Consider the following 23,680-nt stretch of genomic DNA (forward strand, 5'->3'; position numbering starts at 1 on the left):
ACAAAACCTCTCCAATCACAATGTTAATAATGTTATAACTTATTTATCCCGCGGGGGAAACCCACTCAACCACAGGAAGAACATGTAAACTCCGCACAGAAAGGCTCCAGGTTCGGGAACCAAACCCACGACCTTATTATTGTGGGGCAACAAGTTAAATGTGTTAAAAAAAAAAAAAAATTGCCTAAGCTAAATTTAATATTTAGTATTGATAATTCTGAAACATTTGCGAATGTAAAATGTGCAAAAAAAGTAAGGCAAAAAAATATTGGAAGAGGAAAAAAAATTCCTAAAACACCGGGACTTTACTTGTAAAAGACTTGATTAAAATAGAAATGATTAAAATAATTCTTTAAAATCCGACTGTCCGAAGAAAATGCATAATTACAGTGACAGATCATGTGTGTTATACACAAATTTAGACAACACCCATAATGTTTTAAGGTGTGTGTTGCCTCGGCAAAAATAATATTAACAATAGTGCTACTTTTGCAGTTTGACACGGGTTCAAACTGCTACACTCACTGTTGACTTTCTCGCCAATAGGCGGCACGTTTTGCGAACTGCAGCAGCTACACTTTTCCACTTCACTCATGTCTCCGCCCACATGTCCAGTCACCTGTCTGCTTCTGGCCAATGAACAAAGGCTTGGCCCTGACGTCACCGGTCATCTGTGTTGGGGTGATTACGTGTAGCTCCATAGCAAACTGCGGCTGGCTTGCTAGACTCGACAACGGTAGCAAATCAGCGTCGACAATCACAACGTTAGCTGTACTTTGGGTGTATGTAGAGGACAATGTAGAGTACACGTATTACCCACCCGACAACACCATGGACGGATATAATTCTAAAGTGATATGGTAAGTTCAGACGGCAGCAGATAAGGAGCAAGCTAGCGACAGCTAACGTGATCTAATGGTGGCAACGTTAATTCCCATTGTTTTGGCTAGAAGACTTTGTTGACTAGCTGTGTGTCAAACCATAGTTCGACAGTGTAATCGCACATTTGTCAATGTGATTAACACTTAAAAGAGTGTTTATCTAACCTATCAGCACATTAGCCAGGTGACTGAGTTAAGTTGAAACTCACTGTAGTTCAGCCATGGAAACATATAGTTTAAAAATCTGAAGAATCGTTTTTTAAAGCTCTGATTTTGTTTTCTGTCACTATTCCTACATCACTTCCATATTTTTTTTTCATGACGTGCACAATTACTTCAGTATTAAATTTTAAAAAGTTCTGTGTGGAGCACAATAATCAAAACATATAACATCAGTGAACAACTTCCATATACTAGAACTTTACTGTAACTGACTACATGAAACAAAATAGACTATATGTTATACCTGGAATGTGTTAGAGGGGCACACACACCTTATGATACTGTATATGTCACTTTATTTACTTCTATTCCTTTCCTGTGGTTGTAAAGCCCTATCTTATTTTATAATGGATGGATGCAAAAAAGTGATTTTGACCTTTCTTTTGCTCATGTCAAGTCAAACTTGGCATTTTAAGTTCCTCTTTCCTTTTTCTAGATGTAGCAGAATGAGATGTCCCATTCAACTTCTTATGAGTGGTACTGCCTAAGGACGTGGTTCCTTGTCAGTCTTCAGAAAATGGAGCCTTAGACTCCAGGTGTCACATGAGGTTACCTACTCTGCATATATCACAATTTGCAGTCAAAGAGATATTGAAAGGAGGGAGATGTTCGCCAAGTTAAAGAAGAAGATTGCAGAGGAGGCAGCCACAGCGCCGAGGAGTGGCGTTCGTATACCACGCACCATCAGTAAGGAATCCATCACCTCAGTGGGGGCAGACTCGGGTGATGATTTTGTAAGTACTCTGTGCAACTGTCACCAGTCACCAGCCCAGGTTTCAGATATCTACCTATTAGCATTTGAAGTAGAAACTAATAAACAAAATGTTTTTATGATTCATTCATCAAAATATGATGAGTGACTCAGTATGATAAAATTATATGAACAAATGATATTCACAATCTATATTCGAAAAGAAGGTTGAGCTAGTCTGCGTGCTTCTGTCATGCTTAGCTCTATAAACAGTACACTGGTTTGAATTATGCTACCTTAAATAATTTACCTAATGGGATTAATGAACTATTTCTGATTCCGATAGACAGTATATATTATGTCCATGGATTTTAAAGAGGTAGTCCAGTGAGTGATGGTTGTACTTTTGTGAAGTTACAATGGTTATAATAGATGAGTGGATTGATAAAGACTTTTTTTTAATTTATTTTAATATGACAGTAAATGTAATATCTAAGGAATAGGATAATGGCATCACCATGTTCTCTTAGTAACTTTCATAGTTTTTTGGCTTATGGAAATAGAGTAATCACTCAATTGATTACTCAAGAAACTAATTGGTGGATTAATTTTGTTGCTGCCAAACATTGGTTCCGCTATTGTCTGTGTTTCACAAGGATGCTTTGTGACATACATGATGATTGAACATGACATTGAAAAGGTTACAAAGACCTGGTTGTGTATTCCAGCAACATCAGAGAGGTTGTGTTCTGCTGCAAGATACATTATTTTGAAGCGCAGGGCAAGCATCAGTCCTGAGCATGTTGATATGCTCACTTTTCTTTATTGTAAGCATCATTTACTCTGTGAAACACAAACATTAAAAACATTTGGCTTTAACAAATTAAAAATTTATATATATATATATATATATATATACACACACACACACACACACACACACACATATGTATAAATACGTAGACTGATATAAGCTATTTGTTTTGCTGTTGCCGCATATTCAGTGTTAGCACTAATAGCTGGTTACCAGTCAACCTATTAAGAGATACAAGTTCAGCATTAAACTTCCTTCTTTGACTCATCAAGAGCTGTTTCATACATTCTTACCTGCTCCCAGCTGGAAACAACTTTCACCACCAAAAAATTAATGCAAGCTTCCTCTCACATAAAAATAAACTACACCATTATAAGCTAAATCATTTAAACTCAGATTTTAATGATCTGACAAACTACTAACAGAATTAAAACAACTGTAGTTAAAAATACATCAAGCTTCATGAAAACCTTACACTCCTTTGTCACACCACAGTGTTTTAACTGAAAGATTTTCTTTAGGCATTGAATTGAGATTTTGTTAGAATGGCTGTAATTTTTCATTACAACTTTATCAAATAACCATGGCTGAATTTTCTTGTCATGTGTGATTTAGGTTTGTAGCATCATAGTCCTTGAATTTGAAATCAGTGTTATGATATGAACCTTGGTTTTAGTAACTGCCATTAGTCAGTTGACAGGATTATGTGTGACTGACATTGCTCTAAAGTAAAGATGGTAACTTTTGTGTTGATGGCATGATAATATCTTATTCAGCCTGAAGACCAACCAGCCCTGCCCAGTCATTTTCACCAAGATTTATTCAGAGGTCATATTTCGTTTGTAAAGGTAATATGTATTTGTGTTAAAGCAAACTGCAAGCTCTCCCACGGGGTAAGCCAAACCCCTGAGGCTGTAACCATGTCTCTGTTCCACTTGAGCTTAAATTATTTAGTGAAGATACTCAGGAGTACTACCATCTGAATATACTGTCTTCAGAAAGTAGTCAAAACCATAGTAGTCAAAACCACTTTATTGTGCTATTGATTTTAAATATTTTAATTTTACATGCAATTATAATTTATTAATCATTATTTATACAGAGGCCCATTGTTATGCACTCAATACTGGTGAACATCCAGAGAAAAGACATTGAAACAGTGGCCTCTTATAAACACCTGGGTTTTCACCTAAACAATAAACTGGACTGAGCCACTAACATCGCTGCCCTATACAACAAGGGCCAAAGTCCACTTCACCTGCTGAGGAGACTGAGGTCCTTTGGTGTCTGGAGGACTCTGTTAAGGACGTTCTATGACTATGTAGTGGCATTTGCCATCTTCTATGGTGTAGTCTGCAGGGGAAGGTCTTGCTCTGTGGTGGAGGTGTGTGAGAGGAAGATGCTACAAAAACTAACATCCATCTTAGACAACCCCTCTCACCCTCTGTATGAGACTGTGGGTGCTCTCAGCAGCTCCTTCAGTCATCTCATTCATCCACACTGTACGAAGGAGCGCTTTTGCAGATCCTTCATACAATAACATGTAAACCCTGCTGTCTGTCCGTCCCTTCAAACCGTTCTTTGTCACCACTGATGCACTTTATATTTATACACACACATATACACACACAAATATATATATATCAAGCATATCTTTCTGTAATTAGTATCTCTGTTCTTTCTTTGATTTGAAATTAGATTTTATTCTATTCTGTCTGTACAGAGCTGTGGTAATGATAAAATTTCCCCAATTGGGCTCAAAAAAGTCTCATCTCATCCTATCTAATCTTAACAACCAATGACATGCTACAGGCTGAATTTACATACCTAACTTGAATGTCACAACTCTGTAATTTCTGTTTATGACCAGTTTCAAGCTGTACATTAACGCTGTGTCTCTCTCTCCAGGCATCTGATGGCAGCAGCTCCAAGGATGACCTGCCTGCACAGCTCCTTCGGAGAAATGATCAGATCCGGAAGCTGGAGGCTAAACTCTCAGGTAGCACATGCTAGACTAAATTTGACAAAATTTGTTGCTTCCAGCAGAGTACACCCAGGATTACAGAAATGAATGATTACCAAGACTGTAAAGGATAGCTCACATCCAGTCTAATATAATAACATCGGACATATCAAACGGCCAACTCTGATAAAGCCTTAACCAATGCAGTGTTCAACCCAACATTTTTTACTGTTATTTTTCCCCGTTAATAAAGGTACAATTATCATGGGACAATCTGTAGCCTATAACACTTTTCTTTTGACATCTATTTTTCTCACACTTCCATCATGAATAATTGTGTTTCAGTTTACAAGACCATCAGAGATATGGAGATACACAATGGAAGATTTGTATGATGAGCAAAAAGCATCAATCATCTGCAACACCAGTGAAAAGAATAAAACATTCAGACTTCACCCAAGCAATATATAATACTGGATGAAGCATTGGTCCCTGTGATGAGGCAGGATTAGAATTAGAATTCCCATTGGCACAGTAAATCTTGAATGAATTATCTTACGTTAGTGAAGGTACATCAGAAGGAGCAGCTTTGCAGGAGCAATAGCATTAGAAGGTAGTTTAGATGTCTGTTCTGATTTACAAACAGAATCTTAAGGAAGACATGAATCACTAACACAAAGTCTGTCTCCAACCCCTGGAGAGTTCCTGGATAACTCATACAAGTGTGGTGCGATCTGATTTATTCATAACTGTTGTGTAATAAGCATATTCATCAGCTGTGAAGTTGTTGAAGTGTTTCTCATAAACCCATATCATTCCATGACTGAGAAAGCATAGTAACATAGAAAGAAAAACAAATGGACTAGTTGTGGTTGTTAACATTAAGAACCTAAAAAAAACAAAAAAGACACATTGGAAACAATGTAGCCTCTAATGGAAGAGTAGTATAATAAGTGCATGCTTGTTGTGAGCCATTGCTTAAATAGCCAACAGCAAGCTAAGAATAGTTAAGCAGTTAAAGTGATTAAGTATTGGTTTGGTATTGCGTTAAATATTTAATCATTAAAATCAGTTGATGTGATTAATAAGTTGTGATCAGTTATACAATTGAACAATATCAGAAGCACAGATGGAAAATGGGTGAAAGTGCATAATTGTTAAAGCTCTGAAAATGAAAATGTTTGCACCAGTTCAACTCATGTAAAATGCTAGTCTGGATCAACGTAGGGTGTTTTTTAATTTCCATCCTTTGGGTAGCTTTAGTCCCTTCCTGAGAAAAGGTTAAGGGTTGTACGTTAACTTTCAGCCTTTTAACCTGTATGGTTTTTCTCAGATAAGAAAATTATTAGTAGTTTTGCCTTCCATTATTTCTCAATCATGTTGTCCCTTTTGTTTTCTCCCTCTCCCTTTATTTATATTCTCTCCTGCCTCTCTCTTTACTTCCATCTGCCTGTTCCTCTCAACGTTTGTGTGTGGGTCGGTTTGTGTGCGTGTTTATGTGTGTGTGCTATTAATACCCCATCCCATCACCCTACTTCCCAACACTAGACTACGCTGAGCAGCTACGAATTATGCAGAAGACCAAGGACAAGCTTGAAATTGCATTAGAAAAGCATCAGGATTGTACGTACCTCTACTCTCCTTCCACTTAGCTTCCTTTCCCATCTATCTGTCGGCTGCAACAACCATCACCTAGCACATTATCACTTCTTGCCATGAAGATAGGTTTCTGTTCTAGATGCTAAGTAGTACAAGTTTACTTTGGGAGAAATGGATACTTTACCCCTTGAATGTAAAAGTCCACTCTCAGACCTTTCTTCAGGATTTTTGTTCAGCATGCTGGGTTGTTTGTGCTCCTTCTTTCCTTCACTTCTACTTTAGCGTACACCTTTTCATTTCCTTCAGTGGTATCGGTTAGGTGATTGTGAACCTTACTTAAGTATCATCATGTGTTGAATTCTTGTGGAGATGCTGGTATTTCTGCATCTGATGATGGTGATCATGATAGCAATAATATCTTCGACTTTTTGCAATACCTACTGTCTGCAACTGTCCATTCTGAATTAATGGTCCTGAAGGTTAATCCTAAATCTTTGATGCTCTGACTTTTAATTGCAAAAGAAACTTCACACTCTGCCCAGTAGTGTCCACTGGAGAGGATTCTCTGATGATCCACAGCCTGAAAATCAGTGTCTCCACAACATTTAAATACCCCCCCAAAAAAATCTTCACTGACAATAACATTGATATTTGATGATGCATTGTATTAGTTTTTGACTTTGTTGTTTCACTCATAAAGCAGCAGCATCAAGTCAATGAAGCAGAGCATGGATCAATATGTCTCATAGTAAATGTAAACTGTTAAATTTCACACTTAAACTAAGTCAAATATGATTGTAAAACTGCAGATATTTTGGAAAACAAAATGATTGGTAATGCAGTAGATGTTTCTGAGATTCCAACAATGGGCAGTATAACAGCACATGTGGAAAGCAACACAGCTGTGCCCTGTGGACAGCAGTAGGCTAAGTAAGTTTAGTTTCATGCTTACCAGAGGATTAATCATTTCTCTCAGGTCAATGAGGCTTTTCCTGATAAAATAAATGGCTGATTATTAGTTGTCATAAGGTGTTATGATGATGTAGCTTTCATTAGTCTTCAGCTTTTGTTTCACGACCTTAGGGTGTAATTTTCTGTTAAATATCTTAAACGTTGTGATGCAAATGTCAACCAACTGCAGTTTAGTCCTTGTCAGTTGCCATTCATCGCTCATCTTGCCTGTCTTTGCTTCTGAGATGAGCACACTTCCTAATCAGACTCTCACAGCTACTAATGGTACCACTTGCTTAGCTGATACTTAAGTTCTTTCTGGCTGCACCCAAACCTCTTTCTGTCGTTTTCTTGTGTTCCTCTGTTTCTCTCTTTCACTGTTACTGCTCAGCATCCATAAAGAAGCTTCAAGAGCAGAGTGAATCTCACCAGGCAAGCAGGGCTAAAATGGCAGAGGGGATGACTTTAGCGCTGAAGAAGAAGGATCAGGTAAATTTCACTCTGTTCACCGCACAGCACAGGACACATTGGCTTGTGCACTTACAGTTTTTGTTATTTACCTGCACATTTCTGTTTTCCTGCAGGAATGGATGGAGAAAATGGCCAGTGCAGAAAAGGTAAGTCTATTCAGTTACATGCTTTTCTGTAAGGATGTTGAAGATTTATAATGGGACTATTTTCTCCACATGGAAGAAAAACCAGTGGCGCAACAAAGCAGCTGCTGTCACGTTTAACCTGTTTGGTGTGGTACATCTGATTTTTAGTGTGTTTGTTTTGGGGGATCCCTTGACAAAGTGTTTGAAACATTCAGTGTGTTTGACATTTCCTCCCTTGATTTTTCTTTCATATTAAATCCAGAGTTAATGACATCTGTCTTTACTTGCTACCAGTCTGGCACTGCCGCATACCTTTGTGTGTGTTGCAACCAAATTACTGCAGATGGGACAGTTTGAAACACCTGACTATGAATCCCACCACATGCTTTCATGAGCTTAACAAAATTGGGAATCATTGGAAAATTGCTCCAAAGCACCACCAGGAGTTGAAATGTCCACAGGGTATCTTAGCATTTTAAATTACAACCTGAGAATGGACGAAGCTGGTGTGTGTTAGTGTATAACTGTTGTGTTTATGTAGGAGAGGGCTGCCGTGTCAGCCCGTCTCGAAGAGGCAATGGAGCAAAGCTTAGCACTCTTCCAGAAAAGAGATGACCTGGATGAACTGGAAGGTTTTCAGCAGCAGGAGCTGGCTAAAGTTAAACACATGGTGCGTACAAGTGGACTTAGTTGTTTGGATTTTCAGCATCTCTTAACAACAATGATGCCTAGAGCACCTGATTTTTAAAACCAGAGACAGACTGGAATGAAGACATACATTATACTTTCCAAGTGCATGCTCCCTCTTATACTAGTCTAGCCAGCGATAGTCCAAGTGTGTAGAAGAAGACTTTAAGGTTCTTTATGTGTTGGAATTGTTTTATTTCAACTGGGTTCATCACAGTACTTTTAGAGCATGGTTTGTTATGTCTCATTGTTTTTACCAGTTGCTGAGGAAGGAGGAGCATCTGAACCAGCAAGAGCTCCAGCTCCAGCAGAAAGAGGCAGAGGTTCAGGCTGCGAAGAGAGGCCTGTCTGAGGCAAGACGGAAACTTCAGGATCTTGAGCAACAGCATGAGGAAAGCTGCAGACTCAACTCTGAGCTAGAAATAGAGCGGTAAGTCATATAAAGGTCTAACAACTGCATTATTTTATATTTTTATACCAACATCCGCCTTTTGAGTACAGTTTCATAAAGACAGTTTTATCAGAGCCATTGTATTGCATTTCTCCTGAAATCATGGTAAGCTTTACAGGTTATGATTCAAAGATTTAGAAAGGGAAAAGAAAAAAGGAAATTCATATTGGCCTGTTTGTACAAAAAGAAAAAAAAGTAGAGGTAACATTTCATTTGGTTGATCTTTGAAGAGAGGAGCTGCTGCTGCTCAGAGAGGAGGCAGACAAGAAGATGAGTGGGCTGGAGAGACGATGCCAAGAGCTGCAGTCAGTCATCCTTCAGGTCTCTGATGACTTCCAGAAGGTCAGCTAGGGAACACAAGCCGTGTCAAGCATTCACGCTTTAAAAATATTTATCCCAAAGAAGTTCATTCACTGATATTTTGGTCAGCAAAATTTGCTGTGTTTTTCAGTCACAGAGCATGGTATTATCTTTAGAGAAGTCCCTCCATGATCTACAGGCTGAACACGACTCCCTGAAGTTAAAACAGCAAAAGGTCCGTGCATACTGATTATAAGATATCCATGATAATCTTATTGAGCCAATAATTCAAATAAAATATTTCAGAATGAGAAACATGACAGGATTATTACTGATTTGTTTCTGCATGTTTCAGCCATTTGGAAAAACCACAAATATTCCTGATTTTAAAACTGATATTTGAGAATTTTTTGGTTTGAAAGATGAGGATTCTGAGGATGTACTTGGGCATGTCCTTTCATCATTAGGCTGCTGTGACAGAGGAGGACAAGGACCGCTTGTTGGTGGACCTTCAGAAGAAAGTGACCACCCTTGAGAGACAACTGCAGGGGAACCTGAGCCAGGACGAGCATTTGCAGGAGCTTCTTCAGGAGGTCAGGCCCATCTAGACTAGGAGTTGAGCCCAGGGATGCCTCTCAGTTTTTTCCACTAGTTTTAGTTATTTATATTTTTGTTCTATTCTAGAGATATCTCATTTACTTGTTGTGATAATTTGTTGATTTACAGGAAGTGAAAGAGGCAGACTATCTCTTTATTAGTGCTGTTTTTGGCTTTTCAGAAGTTCAGCCTTGAGCAAACACTGGAAGAGACCAGAGCGGAGCTTCTAACTGTTCGGACAAACCATGCCGATACTGTCAGCACCCTGGAGGCTCAGGTAAACCAGTAGGGATTCTGAACCTTTCCAGCTATCACACTGGCAGCCAACAACTATTTAAACCAGACCTGGGCATTTCACGACCCGCGGGCCACATGCGGCCCTTTGGTTGACTCCGACCAATCCATGATTTAAACCCTTGCCTTATAACTAGATGTGGGAAGCTGTACAAGGTGCCCAACTGAGCAGTCCAGGTAAAAACATAACCATGCCTTCATTTATTGGCACTCACATCCTGTTAAACTTAAACCTCTAATCCAGTCTCAGTCTCAAATGTTGACAATGACTGCTCGGGCTCTGGCAAGTGAGCATCTCATCCTAACATATCCTCAAAAAACTAAAATGCTTGTATTTTGGCTTTATGACAATAGCACCTTTACAACCTTTTACCGCCTATTAAATATGTCATAAATCTGTGACTAGAAATAGACTAAACAAACTCCATTTTATTCCATTTTGTTGGTTACCAGGCTGACCTGTTTTATCACCAATTGTTTGACTGAAACTAAGTTCAGTGACAACACCAGCACCCTTTTGAAAAGTTGCTGGTGCCCAGCAAAAATGCTTGTATGCATATCTAATGTAAACACACAATAATCATTTTTAAAATGTTTCCACAGCTTTCATACTTTAATAGCTACAAAGCACTCTCATTACAGGTTTCCAGAATGAGCTGCAGTATCACTGAACTGCAGACTCTCTTACGACACAAAGATGACTCGTCCAGGGCCTACAAGGAGAGAACAGATGCCCAAGTAAGACAATGGACACACTGGTGTTGTAAATAACAGAAAATATATATGATAAGGCCCCTCTCTATTTGCAATGTGCTGCTTTAGTGTTTAGAGCTATGAGTCAAAGTTTCAGCCACAATGTGGCTGAATCGGAGCCTCAAGTTACATAAACAGCAGAGAACCGAGTGGATAAAGCTAACAGACATAATCAGTGCATGACTGACTTGTTAATTCATCAGAAATTTACACAGTCACACATTACATGTAATTGCACATTATTATCAAAAGTTTTGATTCATGCACTTCTTAGTATCACGAGTGGGGGTTATAATCATCTGTACCAGTATTAGACTTTAAAGTAACTTAAGAAATGACTTGTTGCTTTTGAGACATTTTTAAGGAAACTGCAACTGACAACTGAGAGATTAAGTTCTTCACCTTGTGAACTTATAAGAAAACAAATTTCTCTGGATTCAGTGGTGATACTTTCCAGGAGATGGAGCCTGATCATGATCAATCACTGGCTCTGGTTTGTGTTTCAGGTTGCTAACCTTGAGTTGGAGGTTACAGAGAGCAGTGAAAAGCTAAAGTGTGCAGAGCAGCAGGTCACTGAGACGCAGCAACATATGGAGAAAATGGTTAGGCCAACCAGAGTCATCACACAAAATACCACAAAATTTACCAGTCATGTTTAGTGGAAGGTCACATCATTTCCGCAGTTGTTCAGTACTTCAGTTATTAAAGCTCAGGATAAACTTTAATGTCTTTCCTTAAGAGATCATTCATAAATGTGTCTGTCCATTACTGGTAATCATTCCAGTTTAATTACATACAAAATACATATCACAAAATAACCAGTTTTGAAAATTGTATTGTCCTACAAAACAACTTCTCCCCCTCTGCTTGTATTCAATCATCAACTGGCTTAACACTCAAACCAATGAGGATTCATTTCTACTAATTTCTTCTCATGGGTTAATTATATAGTTAAGCAACAAGAGACATGTTGAAGAGATTCTATTTTATACACAATTAAACCTCTGCATTTTTATTCCCTTCCTGCTCTATTACAAGCAAACCGGGTGACTATGTCCTCGGAGTAAGTCTTTTTTGAGTGAATAAAGATTTTTAATCTGTTGGTCAAAACGATCAAATAAAATTGGGCCTTTAATGTATGTACGTTTAGTCATGCACATGTATATTGTTTTATGCTGCAGTCCGCTGGGGTGGTAGCATTAAACAAAAGAATGCAAGACAACTAGACATAAAGATGGAAAGAGCTGGCTCAGTGATCAAGACCAAATTAGATTTACTGGGGGCTGTGGTGAAGCGATGCAAACAGAGGAAGGCTGAAACCATCTAAAAATACTCAGACCATCCACGTCATAACATCCTAGTAGATCACAGACACCACAGCAGTGGGCAGTTAATCCATCTACGATACATGACAGAAAGATACAGAAAATCATTAATTTCCACTGCCATCAGACTTTAGAACTCCTTAACCTTTAGAAGATAACATACCAAACTGCAGAGTTTCCCTCTGGGGATAAAGTATTTATGATTCTGATGCTTATGTGTGTTTTGACCAGCAAGAAGAGTGGAGTGCAGACAAAGCTATTCTGGATCAGAAGGTCAGTTTGTTACAGCAACAAAGTCTGGAGAATGCAAGTCGATTGGAGGAAAGCATCAGGTCTTTAGAGATACACAAAGAGACGCTGCAGAACAGAGTGGTATGTTCTTTTCTTTCTCATCTCTGTTCATCCATCACATGTTCAAGGTCTAACTGTCAGTAGTAATCATGCTGGTAAGCCTTTGTAATGACTGCTTGTTTTTCTCAGAAGAATAATTAAATGTATCTACTCCAGTGAGGGAGCATGCACTTGGAAATTTGAGTATTCGTAAGCATAATTTGTAATTTTTCTCTCCCGTGTCAGGCTGATTTAGAGAAGCAGAGGGATGATGTGATTGCCACACTGAGACAACAGACAGAAGAGTTGGATGAATGCAGGGTAAAAACAATTTCTAAAATCTGTGGTTCAGACACTTAATACACAACATGACATATATAAATTATACAGTTGTACCATATAATCATGTCTTGAGATACATTTTCACAGGCTGTACAGTTACTTCTTATTGAAATTATGCTACAATTGTCAAATCAATTAAAGTTACAATTATAAAATATATATGTAGCATATAGGTCTGCAGGGATAGGAAAACCATAATGCTCCTGGATCAGGTGGTTTTGTTGTCATCACTACCTGTTGGTATGTGTACTCTCAGACAGAGCTGAAGAGTCGACAGTCATCCAGCACAGAAATAGCCAAAGCTCTGGAGGAAACCAGACGACAAAAAGAGGAGCTGCACACACAGGTTTGTGGGTGAACAGAACACCCCACAGTCTTCATGACAACAGGAAAGCAACAGCTAACATAGGCAGTTATGTCTATCATCTGGACTGAGTCACTCACTGATTATCAGCCAGTTTAGAGCACTGAAGAGCTGGTTTGGGACTCAGTGTTACTGTAATGAAACAGCTACTTTTCCTGTATGTCAGGTTGGACAGCTGACTGCTTATCTTCAAGCTTCAGAGCAGGAAGTTTCCACTCTCACTGAGAAGCTATCACTGAGAGAAGAAAACATCAAAACTCTCCAGAATGGTATGCGCACACACACAACAAGGCAGAGATAATTTTTCCTAAAGTTTCTAAGCCTTGCCCTTCTGAAGCTTACAGGTTTCAATCTATTTGTGAACATATTTGCTGTTTCAGACTGATCTCACAATAATTCTTTGAGTTAGCATGGACTGCTGGAGGACATCACTGTACCTGTGGTTGATAGGCCTGACGAAAACATCTTTAAACTTAACCATACTAAAAAATCTGTTTGTATATGTGTGTTGTAGAGGTGCAGTCTCGACATACATCACTGGTTCAGCTGCAGAAGGAAGTTGAGCATCTACAAGCTCAGCTGGAGCAGATGGAGCAGGACAGAGACTCAAAGCTTATCAGCCTTAGAAAAGAGCTGCTGAATCAGACAAAGCAGCTGGATAGCTGCCAGGCACGGGTCAGAACTTGCACATGCCGTCGAAATGTCATGCACATACATGTCTACATTATGTGTAGCATCCCCACCTCATCACTAATTTTATCCAACATCATGAATTGTGTTTGGCCCAGATCATGTACCTGGAGGTGGAGGTGGAAACCCTTACGGAGCAGCTTCACAGCCCTGATGTGTGTGAGGAGGATCAGAATGGCAGTGTAACAGTGGATGACCTGGATCACATTCAGAAAGTCAACAGAGAACTAGAACAGCAGCTCAGTGACAAGAATAGGGTCAGGCACCTCAATAACCCTGTTCTGTTGTTTCTTAAATATTTTATAACATTACAGCTCTACCCCAGGGCAGATTCTGTGCATATGCTTGGAGTCACTCTGTGTGGTATTTGACTTGCAGACCATCAGGCAGCTTCAGCAGAGACTGGCAGAACTGAAGAGGACACTGCAGAAGGAACTGGTAACAGAAAATGGATCATAGTCACAGAAACCGTCTGCCAAAGAGTTGACATTTCAATCTGTTTTAAACGTAATTTTCATTGTGCACTTTTTGTTCATATTGAAAAATGTCATTAACTCACCGCTCTTATATTTCCATGTTTCTGTTTTCTATAGAAATTGAAGCCAGAGCTAGATGGTGAATTGAAGGAGAAGCATCCTGAAAGCCGAGCAGAAAGGCCAGAGAGGGTTTGTCCAGAGCCCCCCCAACCTTCTGCCCCAAGCCCTTCATACACGACCACAACTACCGTGACCAACACAGCAGACCTCAATGACTCACGAGAAATCAACTTTGAGTATCTCAAACACGTTGTCCTTAAGTTTATGTCATCCAGAGATGCTGAGGTCAGTCAGCAACACTACACAACTGTGGGTGTGTAACAACTAATTGACTGACATGTTATTCACTAAGCCTTAGTCTTTGTCGTGTGTCTTGTCAGGCATACCAGCTGATACGAGCTGTGTCTGTGCTGCTCAATTTCACACGTGAGGAGGAGGACATGTTGAAGCAAACTCTGGAGTATAAGGTTTGTGTACCTGATACTGTGGTAGTCCACTGCTTCCTATGTTTGATGTCAAAATGCATGACTGCCCTGAATAATTTTATTTTAATACATATGAAATTTAAGTGTCACTGTGACCAGGTTGGAAAAATTTAAAACATTTACAGTATAGAAAATAATGGAATATATATTTATTGTCATTGTACAATTAAATTGAAATGCAACCATAACCAGGACAAAAAAAAATCACAGAACCAGAACCTGGGGATGTAAATACAGACCCTGAAAAGAAATTCCATCTTCATTTATCACAATTTTTCTTAATTGACCCAATAACTTGGCACATTCACCAGCTTTTTGATGTTTTCACTTTATTATGGATTACATTTAAAATGAAACTGTACATGTTATAAATTTCTACCCTTCCCACACTTGTTAAAATTTAATTTACATTGCCTTTATCTGACCGAATATTGTCTTGATGCACATGTGACTGAAATCACGTAAAATTAAAACATTAATGTGAGGTTGTCACTTGGATGACTTTCATCATTAAATCACTGAGATCCTTAAGTGCAAGTTTTTATTTCCTGGATTTTAACACATGAGAAAAAACTGTCAAAATGGTATTCAGGCTTTGAGATTCTAGCAGTAATTAGTCAGAATGATTACATTATTCATTTGTTACAGAGCGGATGGCCTACTATAAAACAGAGTTCAATATTCTGACTTTGATGAAACTCAGAGACAGTTCCAGTGTATCATACTGATGGCTGTTGGTTATATAGTTTATATGTCTACATCAGATAAAAGTAGAGAAGGGGACATAGAAGAAAAAGTCAGAGGGTGACATGAAGAACTGGACAGAAACCAGAGGATCAGTGATATTTGGAAGCCAAGCCTTTTTTATTGGGTGACAATGTGGAGAAAATATTATGTTACCACCATTCTGTTTAAATTAATCTTGTTGCAATCATATGACACAAATTATTTATATCCTGTTAGCTATTTTTAACTGTCATCCTTCATGTAAGTGGCATTTGTTGTATTTCAGCCATGTGCCAATTTCCGTGTATGTTTATTTTGTTATCGTTGTTCCCTTTAAAAAAAACAAAAAACTAAACAAAACTGATAAGCGTACCAACTAAGATACCAAACATTTTAGAAAGATACTGTACATGAATTCAAGCCCTAACCTGGACAGTGGTATGTTTTGCGGTCTAGATGTCCTGGTTTGGATCCAAGCCTTCTCCAAAAGGCATCGTCCGGCCATCAATATCTGGGACTTCAATTAACTGGAGTTGATGAGCAGCAGAATGAAATGAGGCAATTGGGAGAGAGGAACAAAGGGATCGCCTCCAGGAGGAATAGGCCCTTCCGCCGCGGCTCCAAACACTGAAGAAAAATTCCAGCTTTAAACTTTTAAGCAGCATTCTGCTGCTTTTTCACTGCATGGGAAGGATCGTTTGCTTCTGCTCTGGTGTGAAAGAGAAGGGCTGCACATTTTTAAGGGTTAAATACTGATTCATTATGACTGGATGATTCTAAACTGACTTTATTTTCACATGAGTGGTTGAGGCAGATGTAATGATTTTAGGCTTGGAAAACTGAAAAGAAGTCAGTTGATGTAGGGTGAGAGGCAACATCAGAAACAGACTTTAATAACAGACTTCTATTTTGGGATTTATGATTCAAACTGCACAGGTGACATCAGACTTTGCCTGGCATGATGCATCTTCACTGGATATATAGTACAGCCTCTAATTGCTGAAGTACCTCTCAGTCTGTAACATGGTTTTTCCTAAATATGAAATTAACTTATGAAAATGTGTGATTTTAATTTTTATGCCAGTTTGGCGTATTGAAATCAGGTGTCAAGTGTTCACTGCTCACATCGGTTTCAAAGGAATGAACCAGTCTGTGTCTGGATGTCATGTGCTTGTTATGTCTGAGGAATCCAGGCTGGGCCTGTTGTCTGTTGAATCCCCTGCAGAACAATAGTGGTGGGCTGAGTTTAAAATTACAAGTCAAATAATTTCTCTTAGCCTTGCATCATAATATGAAAACTGTACATTTAAGCTAAAGGGTAACACTGATGTTTAAGAGTTTTACAAAGTTTTTTTCATAAACTACCAGACCAATACTCTGCAAAAAATCTTTTTAATTTGAACAGCAGTGTTCTGAGCACCAAAATAAAGTTATCAGCTGATTGATGTTCTGATATATCTATGGTCAGCAGAATCTGACTCCAATCAGAGCAGCTTTTTTTAGGCTGTTGGACTGTTATTACTCTGAACTGAGCCTCCTATCTGAACTCCCACCAGGTACCTCCTCTCTCACTTATAGTAGCAGACTCGCAAGTATAATGTTTCACCAGAAAATGAGAACACGCTGTAATTTGGAAGTACTGCCTGTGAGACTCAGTTCAGGGTAAAAAAAAAAAAAAAAAAAAGTCTGTACCAGGCTGTTCCTCAAGACTTTTTAAGTCCATTAATGCCAATGTTAATGATATGGATGATATTTCATCATGTGGCTAATAATAAAAATGTGATAGAATTGCTGAATGTTATGTAAATGATGACGGTAGGACATGCGCTATCTACACCTGCCTTTGCTAATGTAAGTGAAAGAACATTCCACGTGTATATTTATATATAGAGCTATGTACATACAGTGTGCATTGAGAACTTTATAAATCAATGGATTAAAATGATTTGAAGTGATGGGTTTGCAGTATTTATCATCAAAGACCATGTTTCCCTTGTCACTTCAACACTCAATTTCATCCTGATTCACAACATGCAGATATTTATTTTACATCATTTCCATGTCTGCTGTTAAACTGGATCCTGAAAGACATTCTTTAACAATTTTTTTTCTTATTCGTTCATCATTGCAGTTTGTATAATCACAGAAAACTGTATTGCTGGCATCTGTTTTTCATTTGAGGTAGTGTATTGGGGATAGTTTTTTTTACACTAAGACACAGCAACATATTTGTTTTATCATCCTGGGCTGGCAACGAGATGTTTTGGCTAGTTGTTGCCCTTGAGTGTCTCAGTAAGAATCAATAAAAACAACGTATGCACTTTTGAACCTGAGTCTGCCGTAAACCCTGAAACACAACAATCACTGCTGCTTTTGTGTCTTTTACCTGATATGATTAATCCACTGTTGCCAAGTTGCTGTCTGTCTCTTATCTTTATTAATAATAAATATAAAATGGCAAAATCACATCTTCTGACGAGAGGTCCTGCATATTTATTAAGAAAAACAATCATAATTTATGCATGTCTTGTCAAATGTTAACATCTGTTTTTAGTACACACACTTCATTTCCATAGACTATTAATCATAGATTTTTTTTTCATAACATGCCCTGTACACATTTATCCTTTTAAAATAGTTTTATTTATTTTTTTAGATTACATACTTGGTACTTATATTTTCAAATATTGTAGTAAAAGAAAATAAATGTTACTGTTATTCAGTTTTTCATCATCACAGATGGATGTGCCCCAGTACATCCAGGAGATGATAGTTAAAGCCTGGCATGGCTGGTGACTACTCGGAATAGACCAGATGACAACCAGAAAAAGTTTGGTGCCTACTGGATAGTCAGTTGACGACTTAAGCTATGGAAAGGGGCGGCACGGCGATGTAGTGGTTAGCTCTGTCACTCTTAAGGCAACCCACAAAACACAGTCGCTCAATGTACCAGAGCCTCCCCTCCCTAGCAAAGTAGGATCAAGTGGCCCCTGGCCAGCAAACGGATTGAAAACCATTCAAGCCACAGCCAAAGAAGATGCAGATAGTCAACTCTGTACAATGATTACCATGAGTGTCAACTACGCCTCAAGAAAGGTTCGGCCAGATAGAAAAGAAAAACACCAAGACGACCTAATATACCATGAACCACAAGGCCACCAACCTCCACCTCTGCCAAGAGCTTTGAATACTCAAGAAAGACCAAGAAAGCTGTTGATGAGGAGCGGCAAGCACTGGCAAATCTGTGAACCATTTGGTGAGAAAGAGGAAGGGAAGAGACAGGAATTAAACAGCCATAATGCCTTTGTCTTTACCGAACAACTGCTGAGGGATAACAAAAGCGGCTGTCCTCAATGCTCAACAGAGGAAGTGAGTGGCTTCCTATAGGACACCTTGAGCGAACAAATGACAGAACAAGAACTGGAACCCAATGAAGCACTCAACATCCTTGACCCTCCAAGAAAAGAGTTCAATATGAGGGTACCGAGTCTAAAGGGGGTTGAGGAAGTCATCAAGATAGATAGCGGTCAGCAACCGCTGCAGGCTTTTATTTTTTTCAGCCTTGCAATGAATATAGTGGTCAAGCCAGCTGAGGTTGAGTGCGGACAGCCCCTGCCCAAGTCTGGTGTCCCAAGTCCCGTAGCCCCAAATCAGAGCAACGTGGACGATGTGACCTCCACAATGATGTCAGCCCCAGGAGGTAGGTTGATCCTACAAGGGCCTAGGAACTAGGAATCACATTGGCACAGATGAGTTTCAAACCCTCCGAGTCAAGGTCCATTGTGCTGAAGAGGGGGAAAGTGACAAATTCCCACCCTCAATCTCAGGTAGTGTCATCCTATTCAACATGGAGCAACCAGTCAAAGGTTTGGGAAAACTCTTTGATGCAAACCTGAAAGACTGTTGCCATCCAGAAGTCCATCCAAGAACTTGGAACCTGGCTCTCCATGGTTGACAACTTTGTCTTGTCTGCCTGATATATTTAAAGCCTGAATCTACCAACATTCCATCCTGCTTGCATCTTGTGGTCCCTGCTGGTCTATGTGGCTCCCGTTGACAAACGTTTAGTCCCTCGAAAAGATCAGTGGTTTCCCTTGGATGTGGCTGGGCCTCCCATGAAGCCTCCCATGAAGTAGCGCTGCATTTGACACATAGCACCTTGTTGCTACACTTCACTGGCCTTACAGAGGAATTCATGTTGGCATGTAATTAAAGGGTCTTTGGAGTCTACAAAGCACCTTCACCTACAAAGCAGTTTGCTTTCAGGTGAGAACAGGACAGGGAGGAAATGGAGGGCAGTGAAGGAGGTTTAGGTGGCAGTCAGACCTGTGGCAAATGGCACTGGTTGGCAAGTGAGCAACAGGCAGGTCAGGCATAGGCTTCTTCCTGAATACCCAGGTTGGCAAGGCTAGGACAAGGAGAGACACCATCTACTCTAGGAAGAGGTCCAAGCAGGTGCAGTGGAAGAGCGAGTGAAAGTGAGCAGAGTGGAGGGGCTGCAAAGAAGAAGAAGAAGGTCATGGATTCAATTCCCCGCCTGGGTCCTTTATGTGCAGAGTTTGCATGTTCTCCCCGTGCATGCATGGGTTTCTTCTGGGTACTCCAGTTTCTTCCCACCATCCAAAGACATGAATGTCTAGGTTAACTGCTAACTCTAAATTGTCTATAGGTCTGAGTGTGAGTGTGAGTGGTTGTTAGTCTCTGTCTGTCTCTGTGTGTTGGCCCTGTGATGGACTGGCAACCTGTCCAGGGTGTACCCGCCCTAACCCATAACCTTGGCTCCAGCACCCCCCGCAGATCAGAAAAGTGTAGAAGATGAAAATGGAACACCTGAAAAAACACCTGATGACCCTAGGAAACATCACTAAAGATGTGTTGCAATGCATTCTGGAGATGTTTCTCATACACTTGTTTGTGTTGATTTTTACTTTTTTTTTTTAAACATTATTTCATAATGATAAGGTAATAACAATAATACGGATATACAATGCATTTGCCTATACTGTATTCTCCATAAGAAATGCTTTACCATCTTCTTCATTTGGTGAACTTGAAAGCTTGGTGTACTCATTTGGATTATTTAATTGTTGTTCTGTTTAAAAGGGAATGAGTTGTTTGAAGTTGACCAACATAAAAGTCACAGACAATGATGACTGTAAACTAAATTATTATTATTATTTTCTATGATCGATGCATGACAAAAATTAGGGGGTTGGACTAGAAAAGTTCTAAACTTCTTCTTACCCCTTTTGAACATAGTTTACAATTATTATTTGAGTTGCTTTTATGTTTTTTATGTTCTTCAGGTGACTTTTTTTTCATTGCTCATTTATTGTACGATGTCATTTTTTTTTCTTTTTTAAAACATATTCAAATAAATTAATCTAATCTAAAAGAGTCTCACAATGTTCAATTGCCTGCCTGCCGCTCATCCCGCCCGTAGCGCTGTTTGCACGCTTACTAAACCGACGAAGAAGAAATTCTCCGGAAGCTACTTTTCCTGAGCACGCGGTGCGTCCGGCCTTTCCAACAGGGCAGCGAGACGGACGATGGTGAGATACTGAGACTCAGTCTTTAGTTTAGCATTTTCATACGTTTATCTCAAACAAATTCCGGCAAATGTGTGTTGTACGTGCACATAAACATATAAGATAGTTGGACACATACCTGTTGATTAGCAAGCTACTACGGGAATGGAGAAAAACGTTTATATTGTACAGCGCAGGAACCGATCGTCGGTGCTAACACGAGTGGCTAAACGTGCGCTAATGAACCTATGGCAGGCTGTAGACAAGCGACAAACCAGCTGAAGATAGCACCTCTTTGGGGTGGGCGCCTTTGTTAATGGGTTTAATAGATAGCTACAGACAGCAGTGATACTCAAGATGAAAACCGCTGTATTAGCTATATCTGGCTGCTAACCCCAATTGGACTCTTTGGCCTGTGTCTGGATGAGGAGCTCTTTGCTGCGATCGAGTTTCTTGATTGAGATTGTTGTTGTGCTGCAATCAACATGTTTTGTTCTCCTGTCACGGCACAGGCTAAGATCAAGGCAAGAGATCTGCGGGGCAAGAAAAAAGAAGAGCTGTTAAAGCAGCTGGACGATCTAAAAAATGAATTGTCCCAGCTCCGTGTGGCCAAGGTCACCGGCGGAGCCGCATCTAAGCTCTCCAAGATGTAAGTACCTATTATATTTACAGCATTCCGGCACATCTTTCTGCTAGTGAGCTAGATTCCACTTAAGCCGAGTCTGTTTTAGCACTGAGGCGGATGGAGAAAGAGGCATTGGTCTGCACACAGTAAGCCGGTCAGACACACGTTTGTGTAAGGGATCCCTTTTTAACGCTGAAGCTAACATTCTTGGATGAATTTAATTACACAGTGCCACAAGCTTTTGTGGCACTGTGTAATTAAAGTCATTAAGGTCTATTGAGAATTGTGGGATTAATAATGCGGATCTAATCCCTTGGTTTACACTGGGCACGTTTTCATACGATTTAACACTTGTATATGGCTGCAATATATTAATTGTCTCTTGCTTTTCTTTACAGCCGTGTTGTCCGCAAGTCCATTGCCAGAGTCCTGACTGTCATCAACCAGACACAGAAGGAGAACTTGAGGAAGTTTTACAAGGTGAGCGCAACTAGCATTCTCTTTTTTTCCCCTCCCTCATTCTGCTTAGATGCATGCCTGCTTGGGACTTGGGCTTTTCATCTTCAGTCCCATGGTCTAAGATGATACCTTTGTTGAGCTGATGTTTTGCTGATGCATTCACAACTGCTTACCAAAAGACTGAGACCTAAATGTTTCTTATTAGTACTGACTACGTTCACAATGACTACATAAATTTGAATGAGGATGTATTGTATATTCACTGGTTTCTAAGGTTGTTTCTTATAACACACCAAAAATAACCAATAAGCCCTGTAGATGGTGAAACTAATCTTCCTCACATCAGTGCCAACTGTTATGTTACCTTTAGCTTTGTCAGAGACCATTAAAATTAAGTTTATAAAGGAAGTTTGAAAATTTCAGTATTTTAATGACGATGAATTAATGTCTGTCAGTTTAACAGACACATTGTCCATCTTTTACAAATTAAGGAATGTGTCTGACAGACTTATCAGGTAAAGGAACTTGTTCATCAGAAGTACTGTGAGGCTCAGGACATGTCCTAGTAACAGGTGGTTATTGAGTGTAAATGATTGCTTTATAATCATTTCCTGGGGAAAAGCTGCATTAAAACAGCTAAACTAATATTTCATCTGAATGTGAAACATGCTTGGCTCTTTTACAGATCAACCCTTTCCTTTTTTAGTGCTTTAGTCATCATTCTGAAAAAGTTTGTTTCGACTCTCCCAAAAATGTGTCTTGTTTCTTTCAGGGTAAGAAGTACAAACCTCTGGACCTGAGACCCAAAAAGACCAGAGCTCTGCGCCGTCGGCTCAACAAGCACGAAGAGAGTCTGTGCACCAAAAAACAGCAGAGGAAAAATCTCCTTTACTCCATTCGCAAATTTGCAGTCAAAGCTTAAGAGCTTTTTCCATTGATGAAATAAAATCAGTGTAAAAGACAAAAGTGGTCAGTTTAATGTTTCCCTTCATAGTCATTAAATGATTATGAATTACTGTTATAATCATGATTACGCAGCATACTGCATGAGGGTGACACAAATACTGGCATCTCCACTGCTAATGAAATGATGGTGACACTGAAGCGAAAGCAGAATATGTGCAGATACATCTGGAAACATGGCTATCCATGAATTTGTTCTCTACCTTGGATCACACAGTGAGGGGAAGACAAGTATTTAATTTCGGAAGAGGCTGTTTCTTCCCATTTAAGTGTTTCCTGAGTCTCTGGGTGTTTCACATCTCCATATCAGTTATGGCATGAGGCTTAAACTCAAGTGAATGCAGCAAAGGAAATAATTTAAAGGTAGAAGCCAAGTAAAGGTTGTACTTATGTAGCCCTGAGTGAGTTTTTTTTAGGTAATGTGTCAGGTATTGTCACAAAAGTGGTGGAGTAACAATGCCATATTGTTGAAATCTGCCATATTTCATTTCAAGTGAAAGTCATTAAA

At 39.4% G+C, this 23,680-nt stretch overlaps 2 protein-coding genes across 4 annotated transcripts; both read left to right on the forward strand.

The window, feature by feature from the left end:
- The first annotated feature begins 679 nt into the window (after window positions 1-679).
- Window positions 680-17,288, forward strand: golga1 (golgin A1). Of its 3 annotated transcripts, none has more exons than XM_029511464.1 (24): window positions 680-860; window positions 1,540-1,837; window positions 4,517-4,607; window positions 6,120-6,194; window positions 7,513-7,610; window positions 7,706-7,738; window positions 8,259-8,387; window positions 8,665-8,834; window positions 9,086-9,197; window positions 9,307-9,390; window positions 9,623-9,748; window positions 9,934-10,029; window positions 10,689-10,784; window positions 11,306-11,401; window positions 12,356-12,496; window positions 12,701-12,775; window positions 13,053-13,142; window positions 13,327-13,429; window positions 13,675-13,835; window positions 13,949-14,107; window positions 14,229-14,288; window positions 14,444-14,671; window positions 14,767-14,853; window positions 16,054-17,288. In XM_029511464.1, exons 2-24 carry the CDS (start codon window positions 1,709-1,711, stop codon window positions 16,132-16,134), a joined length of 2,520 nt encoding a protein of 839 aa, XP_029367324.1. In that variant the 5' UTR covers window positions 680-860; window positions 1,540-1,708; the 3' UTR covers window positions 16,135-17,288. The 3 variants fall into 3 exon arrangements, with proteins under 3 accessions (XP_029367324.1, XP_029367323.1, XP_029367325.1); XM_029511463.1 differs by having other exon boundaries at window positions 1,684-1,837; XM_029511465.1 differs by lacking the exon at window positions 8,259-8,387 and having other exon boundaries at window positions 1,684-1,837.
- Window positions 17,289-21,076: 3,788 nt separating this feature from the next.
- Window positions 21,077-23,175, forward strand: rpl35 (ribosomal protein L35). The gene is made up of 4 exons (XM_029510783.1): window positions 21,077-21,149; window positions 21,638-21,774; window positions 22,149-22,230; window positions 22,982-23,175. The coding sequence occupies exons 1-4, from the start codon at window positions 21,147-21,149 to the stop codon at window positions 23,129-23,131; spliced, it is 372 nt and encodes a 123-aa protein (XP_029366643.1). The 5' UTR covers window positions 21,077-21,146; the 3' UTR covers window positions 23,132-23,175.
- Window positions 23,176-23,680: the final 505 nt, after the last annotated feature.

Source organism: Echeneis naucrates, chromosome 9 (genome assembly GCF_900963305.1).
Source record: "Echeneis naucrates chromosome 9, fEcheNa1.1, whole genome shotgun sequence".
Taxonomy (NCBI): domain Eukaryota; kingdom Metazoa; phylum Chordata; class Actinopteri; order Carangiformes; family Echeneidae; genus Echeneis; species Echeneis naucrates.

Bases quoted from the DNA above. Each gene is read 5' to 3' on its own strand.
- golga1 (XM_029511463.1), top strand. From the start codon at position 832: ATGGACGGATATAATTCTAAAGTGATATG. The intron at 13,430-13,674 runs GTATGCGCACAC...TGTGTGTTGTAG, and splicing joins CATCAAAACTCTCCAGAATG to AGGTGCAGTCTCGACATACA. The intron at 14,289-14,443 runs GTAACAGAAAAT...TGTTTTCTATAG, and splicing joins GGACACTGCAGAAGGAACTG to AAATTGAAGCCAGAGCTAGA.
- rpl35 (XM_029510783.1), top strand. The intron at 21,775-22,148 runs GTAAGTACCTAT...TTTTCTTTACAG, and splicing joins GCATCTAAGCTCTCCAAGAT to CCGTGTTGTCCGCAAGTCCA. The intron at 22,231-22,981 runs GTGAGCGCAACT...TGTTTCTTTCAG, and splicing joins ACTTGAGGAAGTTTTACAAG to GGTAAGAAGTACAAACCTCT.